This window comes from Eulemur rufifrons, chromosome 9 (genome assembly GCF_041146395.1).
Source record: "Eulemur rufifrons isolate Redbay chromosome 9, OSU_ERuf_1, whole genome shotgun sequence".
NCBI lineage: Eukaryota > Metazoa > Chordata > Mammalia > Primates > Lemuridae > Eulemur > Eulemur rufifrons.
Genome location: NC_090991.1, coordinates 26,519,934 through 26,533,235, shown reverse-complemented (window position 1 = coordinate 26,533,235; position 13,302 = coordinate 26,519,934). Strand labels below are relative to the sequence as shown.

The window sequence follows — 13,302 nt, the reverse complement described above, 5'->3', positions numbered from 1 at the left end:
CAGGAAAATAACATAAGCTATCCATAGGCTATACACTGTTCTTTGTATCACAAATTCTAGCAACAGGAAGATAAAGGGTGAGACAGCAAGGAACAAAATGAGTTTAAATAATTGCCCTCAGGCATGGGGGAGGGAGAGGAGACTAACACAAATCCTCTACTCCCACCTTTCTTATTTTAAAAAAACAAAACAATGTAAGTCACTGTATTAAGAACTAGAAATGAAAAAAACATGATCTCTATAGATTCAGAAAAAGAATTTGACAAAATCCAACTGCAAAGGACTGAATGCTATGTCCTTCCCAAATCCACACATGGAATCTTAACCCCCAAAGTGATAGTATTAGAAGGTGGGATTTTTCAGAGTTGATGAGGTAGAACCCTCAGGATTGGAATTGGTGCTCTAATAAAACAAACCCCAAAGAGCTAGTTTATCCCTTCTTCCAAGTGAGAACACAGCAAGTAGTAGGAAGTAGGCTGTTACCAGATACCAAACCTGTTGGCACCTTAGTCTTGGACTTCCCAACCTTCAAAACTGTGAGAAATAAATTTCTGTTATTTATAAACCACGTAGTATATGGTATTGAGTTATAGCAGTTGGAACACTGACACCAACATTGATTCACAATAAAAACTCTCATCAAACAGGAATAGAAGGAAATTCCTAAACCTGATAAAGAACATCTACAATTACCCACAGCTAACATCATACTTAAATCAACATTGTACTAGAGGTTCTATCCAGTGCAATCTGACAAGATGTAAAAGGCAGCCAAATTACAAAGAAAACTGACTTTATCCAGAGACGACAAGACTACCTATAGGCAATCCAAGCAATCTACAAAACAGCTATCAGAACGAATAAATGAATTTAGCAACACTTCAGGATACAGAATCAATATACAAAAAATGAGTTGTATAGCCACAAGCAATCAGAAATTGAAATTTAAAAAAGTCACTTACTATAGCATTAAAAAATCTGAAATGCCAAATAAATCTGACAAAATACATGGGAGACCTGAACCCTGAAAACTACAAAATACCACTGAAAGAAATTATAGAAGACCTAAATAAACGGAGAGATACAACTGCTAGGGCAGACACATCTTCTTCATGCAATGAAAACTCAGTATTGTTCAGATGTCATTTCTCCCCAAATTGATCTACAAATACAATGCAATTCCAATGAAAATCCAAAAAGAGTTCTTTTTACATAGAAATTGACAAGCTGATTCTAAAATTCATATGGAAATGCAAAAGATATGAAATACCCAAATCAATTCTTGAAAAAAAGAACAAAGTTGGAGAGCTAACATTTAAAGCTGTAGTAATCAAAATTGTGTAGTACTGGCATGAAAACAAGCAAATCAATGGAATGGAATAGACAGTCCACTCAGTATGTGGACATCTAATTTTTTAAAAAGATGCAATGGCAGTTCAGTGGAGAAAGGATAGTCTTTTCAACAAATGGTGCTGGAGCAACTGGACAGCCATACATACAAACAAAAAACACCTTGGATCCACACTTCATGTACAAAAATGTTCAAAATGGACCACAGATCTAGCTATCAAACCTAAGACAATGAAGTTTCTGAAAGAAAATACAAGAGAAAAATCTTTGTGGTTTTGGGTTAGGTAAAGGTTTCTTAAATATGACACCAAAAGAACAAATTGATAAATTAGACTTTATAAAATTAAAACACATTCCTCTTCAAAAAAAACACTTTTAAGAAAATGAAAAGACAAATCAAGATTTGAGTAAAATCTTTGCAAAGCATACATCTGATAAAGGACTTTATCAGATATAAGTATCTGAATAAATATAAATATCTTAAGATATATATCTTATATAAAGAACTCTGGAAATCCAACAAGAAAATGAACAAGTCAATAAAATGATAGGCAAAAGATCTGAACAGACACCTCAACAAACAAGACGTATGGATGATAAATTTAATTTTAAGAAACGATGCTCAACATCATTAGTTATTAGGCAAATACAAATTAAGACCACAATTAGATATTCTTCTGAGAATGGCTAAAATAAAAAAAGACTACACTATGTCCTGATAAGGATGTGGAAGAGAAACTGGTAGTGTTACTGGTAGGAATATAAAAATACTACAATTACTTGAGAAAACTTTTGCAGTTACTTAAAAAGTTAATCATGCACCTACCATTTGACTGAGCCATTCCATCTTAGGCGGATCCAAGAGTAAAAGAAACATACGTCCATGTAAAGATCTGTACATGAACATTTATCTGTAACAACCCAAAACTGAATTTTTGGGTTTAGGTTCAACCCAAATGACCACAAACAGTTGAATGAATAAACTGTGGTATATACATACAATGGAACACTACTCAGCAATGAAAAGGAAAGAATTATTGATACACACAGCAACATGAATAAATCTCAAAATAATTTTGCTGAAAGAAGTTAGATATAAAATGAGTACATAGTATAATTCTTTATATAAAACCCTAGAAAATGCAAATTTACCTATAATGACAGAAAGCAGATCAACAGTTGCATGAATAGGGAAGAGTTGAAGAAAATAGTACAAAAGGGCACAAGGAGATTTTTGGGACATATATATATCCACTATCTTCACTATGGTGAAGGTTTCACAGATATACACATTCATCAAAACTTATCAAATTGTGAACCTCAAATACATGCAGTTGTGCAGGTGCGTGGTTCATGCCTGCAATTCTAGCATTTTGGGAGACCAAGCGGGGAGGATCCTTTGAGGCCAGGAATTCAAAACCAGAGTAGGCAACATAGCCAAGATTCTGTCTCTACAAAAAAAAAAATTTTTTTTCATTTGCCCTTCGTGGTGGTACACACCCATAGTCCCAGCTACTCAGGAGGCTGAGGCTGGAAGATCGCTTGAGCCCAGGAGTTTGAGGCTGCAGTGAACTGTACCCACCACGGTATTCCACCTCCAGCCTGGGTGACAAAGCAAAACCCTGACATAATACATAAGAAAAAAAAAATGCAGTTTATTTTATGTTTATTATTTCTCAATAAAGGTGTTTAAGAAAAACTTAACACATAAATCCTCAATCCTCAACCCCTACTCCACCACAGCTGTCTAAACTTGCCCCATCACTCCAACAGAAGGCTGCAAGTTTATTTTCTAGAAGGGATAAAATAAAATCTCTGAACTAAGAAAACAATATGTACAATTAAGAAAGGGAGTACTTATGAAAATACAAGATTTAGTAAATATTTGTGTACTAAATCCTACCAGCCAAACTGTCAATCAACTGTATACATAAAATAAAAATATTTGCAGACATGCAGTAGAGAAAAATTTATTCTGATTACCCTTCCTGGAAAACTACTGAGGGAAAGAAGTGTGATACCACAACAAGTAAGTAACCCCAAAGATTAAAAGCCATGGGAATCAGGAAACATGGGATTCAACCCAGGGAAGAAGTGAAGGGAATCTCCAGGATGATTAAGAAAACAATCTCATGAAGCACCTGTGTATAAGGCATAGAGAGAAATTCAAGAATTCCAAACAAGTTCAAGACAAGTGAAAATATCAAATATTTATGCAATATCACACATTTACTCATTTACTATATGCTTCATACTCACCCATGTCTAATCTAAAATATAAACAATACTACGAGGATAGAATTTTAGCCATTTTGTTCACTGCTGTATCCCAAACAACTAAAACAATGCTTTCTATTTGGCATTTGATATTTCCTCAGTAAGTAATTTTTTTTTTTTCCTTTTTTTGGTGAGAAAGGGTCTTGCTCTGTCGCCTGGGTTGCTAGAATGCAATGGCATGATCATAGCGCACTGCAATCTCAAGCTCCTGGGCTGAAGAGAAACTTCTACCTCAGCCTCCAAAGTGCTGGGACTACAGACACGCACAACCATACCTGGCTTATTTTCCCATTTTTTGTAGAGAGGGAGTCTTGCTTTTCCTCAGGCTGGTCTCAAACTCCAGGTCTAACGCAATCCTCCCGCCTCAGCCTCCCAAAGTGCTTACGATTACAGGTGTGAGCCACTGAGCCCAGCAATAAATAGAAATTCTAAAATTTTATATAGGAATCACTATATTTAAGAAATTTGCAACAATATAGTATCTCAAAGCCACCACTCAAGTCACAATGTGGGGAAATTTTAACCTTATATAGATTTACAATTTCCATGGGTTATTCTCAGTAAAAATAATTCTATTCTTACAGAGCAAAATAAAGCTTATTAATGTAGTTCTCAAATATCAACAGAAAACTTAAGAATCAGCTGATTCCTATTTCATAAAAATTCCCATTATACCACCTAGATCCACAGATCTTTTGATTTCACATGGATAATCTGTCAAAAAAACAACTTTTAAAGCATATGGACAAAAAAGGAGACAGACTATTTCATTATATTTAATATTTAATCACCTGGTGCTCCACTTCCTGAAGTAAGGATTCCAACAGTTCTGTTTCTTGGGTTAGCGATGTCTTCTGACCTGTTTAAAAATAGCAAAACGTTAACACTCAGGCTCACTACTGGTTTAAGAATGAAATTAACCTCCACTGAACATATTCCGTAACAAAGAATCCATTTTAAGTAAGTATAAATTTGTCATTACAGATACCCTAAAGATTTTCCTAGAGCTTTTAGAGGTTGCATCTAATATTATAGTAGCTTTGAAAAGAGAACTTCAGAACCAAATCTAACTACTTTTAGACAAAATGCAATTTATGTCTATCAAACAAATCTAAGAAATGTATAATACAATGACAGTATATTTTAAGTAAAAATTTACTTTTCTAGACCATTACATTTCTTTTAGAAGAAGCAATAAGATGAATTTCATTCAGTCAATGATTCTGAAATAATTTTCCCCCAAATTTAACTGTGGGTTAAAAGAGGGATGTATGTGGTAAACAGGCCAGATGTTTATGTGCCATGTAAGCAAAAGGTCTGTCCTTTGAACACAGAGGGACCTGAAAAAAAGAATGCCCAGAGAGGTAAACAGTCTCAAGAAGCTGAAGACAGACAGGGATAAGGAAATTATTATAAAAAAGGAAGCAGGAAACTGCTTTCTATGTTTTTAAAACAAAAAGAAGACAAGATAGGCATGCTTGCCAAATCAGACCATTTTCTTTGCAAACCACAAAATTTGAAAAACTAGAGGCATATCCCATAAGGTTAGCAGAAGTTATATCAATTTGGAGTACTGTTATTTGATAAAAAGACATTTAATAGGTAGAACTTTTACTTTTGAAGCCAAATTAAAAGCTCAATTGGAAAAAGACACATGAGAGTCAAATGATTAGTGGCCGGGCTCAGTGGCTCACGCCTGTAATCCTAGCACTCTGGGAGGCCGAGGCGGGAGGATCACTTGAGGTCAGGAGTTCGAGACCAGCCTGATCAAGAGCGAGACCCGTCTCTACTAAAAACAGAAAAAAATTACCTGAACAACTAAAAATATATAGAAAAAATTAGCCGGGCTGGGTGGCGTGTGCCTGTAGTCCCAGCTACTTGAGAGGCTGAGGCAGGATTGATTGAGCCCAGGAGTTTGAGGTTGCCGTGAGCTAGGCTGACGCCACGGCACTCCAGCCCGGGCAACAGAGCGAGACTCTGTCTCAAAATAAACAAACAAACAAGTAGCTGGGATCTATCATTATCAGAGGTAATTTCTACCGCCACCACATCCCACAGTCCTAAGATATTAGCCATACATAATTCAATTTAAAAATTAGTGGTAGAAATTGAGATATGAATAAAAGTCTGAAGTTCCTCCTAATACCCTAAACCTGAAAGTATCCTATTTAATTATGAAAACTATCTTGGAAATCACAAATTACAGTAACTTTTCAAAATGGAAAATAATTTGAAAAACACAAAAGCAGGGCAAATTCAGTTATTGGAAAGGGAAGTTATTTCAGTCAGTTATACAGTTAGTAAAATTAAGAGATACGTACTTTAGTATTATTTGACTTTTAGTTGATTTGATTAAATAAATGAGGCAATGAACCAAATTCATTCAAGAAAAACAGGACTACATGCAAATGTGTCTGGCTACTATTTAAGATCACATTAACATTAAAGAAGCCCTCAGTTTAAAAATTCCTAACCCATACCAATATTGCAGTACTCTACATGGCTTAATGAACTTAAGGGAATCTCAAAGACCATCTAAAGTTCTCAAAAAATAAGAATGACTGAGATTGAGAGCCTAAGAACAATTATGATTTTCATTTACATAAATGATTTTTTTTAAGAGATGGGGTCTCACTTTGTCACCCAGGCTGCAGTGCAGTGGCACAATCATAGGTTACTGCAGCCTTAAACCCGGGCACTCGAACGATCCTCCCACCCCAGCCTCTTGAGTAGCTAGGACTACAGATGCATGCCACTATGCCTGGCTAATTTTTCAAAATTTTTTGTAGAGACAGGGTCTCACTAATGTTGCCCATGCTGGTCACAAATTCCTGGCCTCAAGTGATCCTCCCGCCTTGGCCTCCCAAAGTGTTGGGATTACAGGCATAAGCCACCACATCCAACACTCGGCCTACATAGAATCTTTAAGTGGCATTGTGACTGGTATAATCAATGCCTACAGGTTTCTTCTAATTGCTCCACTGTGTGGATGAATTGTGCTGTTCAATCTGAAAGAATGATTTTTAAGACGACTTGCTGTTGGATCTGGGGGGAAAAAAACTAAAAATGGGACAGAAAACAATTCATAATATAGTATCAGAATATCCAACCTCAAAGATATTTGCATCTTATTTAAAACAAGTTAAAAATAAAAGGGACAAAATAGTATTTTGGTTAACAAAAAGGCATAGTTAAAACCTTGGAGAAGCAAGACAGCCAATAAAAAATTCTTTGTTCACTTAGTGAAGTCCACATATATTTCACGTGGGACTATGATGAAAAAAAAGGTGGTTTTGAGTCAGCAAAACACTGGATGGACTAAGATCACCACAGTCAACAAACTTAGCATTTGATCAGACTCTTACTTAAATTTTATGCTCAATACTAGGCTTCACAATCAAAGAAGAATGAGAGAATCTTTGAAGAATCAAAAAGGTCAACTTGTGTGGAAAAAACACAAACTTTTTTTTCTATTCTCTCACCCAACAATCAACACAGAAAACTTCTGTGACCAAATATGGGGGATTTCTACCCACCAACAATCAATTTTGCAGCAGACACCAGCTGGGTGTCCTGTAATTCAATTCCAACAGTAGGGAAGGAAATCAAAATATTTCACCCCAAAATATACTTCTTTCATGTATTTTGAGATAGCTGTTAAGAGGGCCTGCAAACAGAAGTAGCCCTGCAAAGGTGTTTTTGTGGTGGAAATCTGCATTTGTAGAGAAAATCTGCACTGATACAGCCAGGTTTTCTGAGGTCTTCCCTAGCTAGTCCTGACCTAGAAAAGATTAACTGAGAATCTGACCCTTTAAAGATCTGAAGATCTGTTGCTATCTTCAGGTAGATTCACCATCTAGGAAGGATGCTACCTGTGAGGTTTCTTACATATAACAAGATCACCTTTGCTAGCCAGGCCTCTTCTCCTCCTCCCATAACCTACTTTGCCACCATAACCTGTTTCACCAAGATTCAAGCCCCCATTCTTTCTATAACCTCAAGATGGTAAATAAGCTTCTGAACCCTATTGGGGAGTGACGGTAATCACTCTGTGGTTCTCCCCTATGTACACATTAATAAATTTGTATGCCGTTTCTCCTATTAACTTGCTTTTGTGAAATGATTTTTCAGTGAAACTTCAGAGAATGAAGGGGAAGTTTTTCCTTGGCCCCTACATTATCTACCTAGAGATGGCATCAGATCTCAGGTTAAAGGCTCAGTCCCAAAAACCATAACCCCATCCACAGACAAAAGTTGCGAGTCCAGGCCTCTAGAACTTCTGATCAATCAGCTTAAAGTTGGGGTTCCCATGATCCTCTTTTTGGGTTCAATTAATATGCTAACGCAACTCACAGAACTCAAGGAAGCACAGTTTACTGGTTTACTACAGAAGTTATTTTTAAGGATACAAATCAACAGCCAGATGAAGAGATACATAGGGTGAGGTCTTGAAGGGTCTTGAACACAGGCACTTCTGTCTCTGTGGGGTTTGAGTGTACTCTCTCCCCCACATGTGGATGTTCTTTTTCACCTTCCTGTAAAACTGCACCTGTTCAGCTATCTAGAAGCTTGCTGAACCCTGAAGGACCTGTTGCTATCTTCAGGTAGATTGTGTCAGAATTGAATTAGAGGACACCTAGCTGGTGTGTCTACTGAAGAACTGATTGCTTATTTGTTGGTGGGGAGAAATTTCTCACATTTGGTCACAGATATCTTCCGTGTTGACTGCTGTTGTTGAGTAATAGAAAAAACTCCGAGTGTGTTTTTTCCACTCAGATTTGGTAGCAGTGATGGGATTTGTTAGAATAGCCCTGGCTTATGGAAATGTGGTTGAGGAAGAGAAAGGATCAAAGAATGGGGGGAGGAAGAACCCTTGATCTCTGGGTAGCCAAGTGGTCACTCATGGTATGAGGCTATAGCTGTGTTACACGCACTCAGTTACTAATTTATAGGTGGATCCAACTCCCAGGGAGCTGGTTCACCAGACGCACAAGGAAATGCAAATTAATAAGAAAAAAGTAAAATATTCTTGGGGCACGGTGGCTCACGCCTGTAATCCTAGCACTCTGAGAGGCCAAGGTGGGAGGATTGCTAGAGGTTGGCAGTTCGAGACTAGCCTGAGCAAGAGTGAGACCCCGTCTCTACTAAAAAAATATAAAGAAATTAGCCAAACACTAAAAATAGAAAAAAATTAGCTGGGCATGGTGGCGCATGCCTGTAGTCACAGCTACTCAGGAGGCTGAGGCAGAAGGATTGCTTAAGCCCAGGAGTTTGAGGTTGCTGTGAGCGAGGCTGATGCCACGGCACTCTAGCACGGGCAACAGAGTGAGACTCTGGCAAAAAAAAAAAAAAAAAAAAGGTAAAATATTCAATCCCTTGGTTGTTATCTGTGACAGCTAAAATGAAATTAAAAGAGAATGCTGGGTCAGATCTTTATGCTAGATCAACTTCAGATTTTAGTTAGTCTGAGCTTTGGCCACTAGCCTCAAAGCTGACCCATAAGGGAAAAATTAGGCAGGGATAATAGGAAGTACTGCTAAGACATGTGATTACCAAGAAGGTGGTCAATATACAGGAAGGGAAAAACCAAGTAACTATTGAGACTAGAGGGTCCAGTGTGAAGGAACATTTTATCGGTCAGTATCATCAGCTTCCTGAGGAACCTTTACTACCAAAATGGATTGTGAGAATAACTAATTTAGGGGCAGTAACTTTGGTTTTAAATGCTGCAGAGTGGATACAGGATCCATAGCTCACCATGGAACAATCGGGTATGGCTACATTCAGGAGGTTATTCCCTCCCTGAGGGAACACCCAGCCCGGTGGACTGGATAAAAGCCGCTGTAAAGTCTGTTTACCCTGAGAAGGAGGACTGTCCACCTCCCCTTATAAATGCCAGCAAAGCACCCCAGATGAAGCAGCTAATATGCTTGGTATGCAAGCCATGTGGGACTAGCTTTAGGATGACCAGTACATTCATCTCCCGAGTACACCCATTACCCAGGTCACGGTAAACTGCTGTGGTTATGGGTGCCCCTTTTGCAAGGGCACCTCATGTAAATCTTACTGCTGCAAAACTGAAAGTTTAGGAAGCCTTATCAAATTTGCTGTCTCAGCTCTCTTTAATGGGTCCTAAAGTAATAAAAACCTAATAACCTAATATTAGGCAACCTAAAGTAATAAAAACCTAATAAAAACATTAGATTACTTAACAAAAGAATGGGGAAAGATCAAAGGGAAAGTCAAAGGACTCATTCCAGGAAGAGGAAATTTTTTAAACGGTTATTAAGAAATAACGTCAATAAAGAAAGCACTCATAGGGAAGAAACTAAGAAGAAAAAAGAATGAATCGTAAGACTCGATCCAGCAGAGTAGAAGTCTTTACATGGTTCTTAAGAAATAAGGTAAGGCTGGGTGAAGTCACTCATGCCTATAATCCCAGCTACTCTGGAGGCTGAGGCAGGAGGATTGCTTGAGCCCAGGAGTTTGAGGTTGCAGTGAGCTGTGATGACACCACTGCACTCTAGCCCCGGTGACAGAGCGAGACACTGTCTCTCAAAAAAAAAAAAAAAAAAAAAAAAAAAAAAAAAAAGGGCTGGGAGAGCACAATGGGAAAGCTGACCAACAAGTGCTTGGGGGTAAAGATTGACAAAAAGGCCAAGGACCCTTGGCTCAATCCCCTGGATGGGAACCCACAGCCTTCCACACAAGTAAAGGTAAAATGGTCTGGGAGCGGAAAAGTTCCTGGGACTATAACATAAAACTGTAAAGGTTGATAGGATTATGAAAGTTGGAATGTTTAAACACAATTTATGTAAAGAAGTTGTATCTCCTTTACCTGACTGGGGAATGTTTCTCTTATATAATACTGTAAAATAAAAGGCATGTAAATCCACCCTTCAAGTACTATTTATTGGACATGCTAAATGGGAACCAGTAGGACTGCCTGAGCTCATGTAGTGTAGAATAGAAGCTGGAGTGCTGGCAAGGACAAATTCTCCATTTGATAGATAACCCTTAGGGGAGCATTTACAGGGCTTATGGCAAAAACCTATGAGCACCTCCCAACAACTACTGGGACTTGAGACTAGAGAATTTCCACTTCAAGTGAATTTACTACCTTATAATGGGACATTAATTGAAGCTACCCCTATGACTGAAGGACATAAAATTATCTTGAAACCTGAAATAACCATGAGTTCTTGGGTGATGTCAGAGCGCTCTGATGGAGAGGACAATGTCCAGAAGAGTACCGTAAGATGCAAATGGTTTATACAGGATTGTGCTACCTGGGGAAAACAGGGAGAGGATACTCATGCACAGGGAGCCTCTTCTCCCCTAGAACTGACTCTGGAACTGTGTTATAGCCAGGAGCTGCTGTATTCCACAGTGTCCTATAAACAGCTCTCAACTGACTGACCAAGAACTGCATGGTTTATGAATGACAGTTTGAAGGTGAATGGACAACAATGCTGGTTTGGCAGGCTGCCACTCTAATTTAAAAAGGTAAAAACAAATCGGCTTGGTGAGCTGAATTGCACTGCTGTTTCTGTAGCCACGATGAAAAAACTGAACAGTGGTCAAAGCCCCTGTGTTTGGGTTTTTATTGACCTCACAGGCAGTGACCAAGGGCTAGGCCATACACTAAGGAAAGAGGGTAATGGAAACCTCGCCTATTAAAAGGATGGCCATATAGGGCATAACCCTATGGAAATTTGAGGGGTACATTAAAGTAGGGCATGTAAGTGACCATCAGAAGAGCAGCCTTCCAGGTTCTGAAGGTGACTGGAATTGACAAGCATTCATGTTCTGTCTTGACGTGGACATGGAGGTACTGCAGCAGTGCAGAGATGGCCTGAATCTAGACATGTTCCTTTGCACCCTCTCAGGCACATAATGCCAATCATTTCTTTAGATCAAAGAACATACTGTACAGTCCATAATGTCCAGCAGTGGGCAAAGGGATATCCTACTCAGAGTAATAGTTTGATAGAGAAATAGAAAGGGCAATTAAAACATTGGTTATCTAAAACCGGGGGAGATACAAGCATAAAGGACTGGCTTACATACCTTCAAGAGAGTGTACTCACACTCAACATGAGTAGGACTAAAGAAGTGTTCCCACCTAGATTTTTCTCTGGTTTTCCAGTTGATCTGGGAAGAGGGGGTGGGGGAGCATGCTGGTGTAACTATGCAATTCTTGCCAAGGGAGGAGTATGCTGATATAGTGATTACACTCTTTTCTTTCTTCCCCACGTCATCTCAACCGTTTTTTTCTTTCTCCTACCGGATGCACTAGTCCTAGGACCAGAGCTACAACTACAAGTGTTCAAAGGAGGGATGACTGATTCCTAAGAAGAAACTAACTACATTTTTAAACCTCATGTCAGAATTTCTAAGGGGCTAATGGGGGCGGGTTGTGCAAAAGTGGGGTTAATAGTGAATACTGCACCTAGAAGTAAAATTGGCCCACTAGTTTGGCACCTATGTCATCTTACCCTATCTGAATGGTAATGGACTGAGAAGGAGGTACTTGCAGGACTAGCACTGCTGCCTGCAATCTAGACCAGCAGAGTGGTGATTCTAATGTCCCTTCTAAAGCTTATTAATAAAGAAAAGGAAGAAAAGTAGCTAAGGGTAAAGGAATAAATAAATGTGGTATGAATTCAAGGAAATCCAACATTACATTAACAGCCTTCCAGATCTGACCCAATGCATCTCTTCATCTGGCTATTTGTATCCTTTAAAATATTCTTTGTAAAAAACCAGTAAACACAAGTGTTCGTCTGAGTTCTGTGAGCCACTCTAGCAAATTAACTGAACCCAAAGAGGAGGTTGTGGGAACCTCAACTTGAAGCCAGTCAGTCAGAAGTTCCATGACTTAAATTTGTAGTACAATTAAAAAAAAAAAAAAAAGAAGAAGTTCAGAGGCCCAGATTTGTAACTGGTATCTGGGGGGAGGAGTGGCAGTCTTGGGGACTAAGCCCTCAACCTGTGGAATCTACTGCTATCTCTAGGTAGTGTCAAAATTAAATTAGAGGTCACCCAGCTGGTGTCTACTGCAGAACTGACTATTTGTTGGTGCAGAGAAATCCCCCACATTTGGTCACAAAAGTCTTCTGTGTTGATTATTGCTGAGTAAGAGAATAGAAAAACTCTGTGTTCTGTCTACTTAAAGTGAGCACTAAATATAATTAACAGATTTAAAATGACACCTACTAGAAAACAAAAACCAAGACTTTAAATCTCTAAGAAAAAGCTGGGGAGGACTAACTACTCTGATATTTAAAAATGTTGGTTCTTCATCTTCAATGAAACGGACTGAAAGGAAATGCGACATTAGAACTTTTTATTAAATTTGAAAAAGTGCTACCTAAGAATACGGTCCATTGACCATTAGGATTCTTACCCTATGCCAAGTGTGATGACATGTGCCTGTAATTCCAGCTACTACGGAAACCAAGGCAGAAGGCTTGCTTGAGCCCAGGAGTTTGAGACCAACCTGGGCAACATAGTGAAACCCCCGTCTCAAAAAATAAATACATAAAAACAAAAGAAAACAAAAAGGATTCTTACCCAAATGGTTATGCAAACTTTTCTCTCCAATCATTTCTATAACAAATACAAGTCAGACATCTATCCAGACTGTAACAACACAGAGTAGCCTAAAATCTC

General features: G+C 38.5%; 1 protein-coding gene across 4 annotated transcripts in view; it reads right to left on the bottom strand.

The window, feature by feature from the left end:
- TRIM37 (tripartite motif containing 37) overlaps positions 1-13,302 on the bottom strand; it is a 136,922-nt gene that overhangs the window by 94,182 nt on the left and 29,438 nt on the right. For all 4 annotated transcript variants that reach the window (XM_069481109.1, XM_069481112.1, XM_069481110.1 and 1 more), the window contains exon 8: positions 4,419-4,486. In XM_069481109.1, the coding sequence (XP_069337210.1) occupies positions 4,419-4,486 (68 nt within the window). The remainder of the gene's footprint in view (positions 1-4,418; positions 4,487-13,302) is intronic.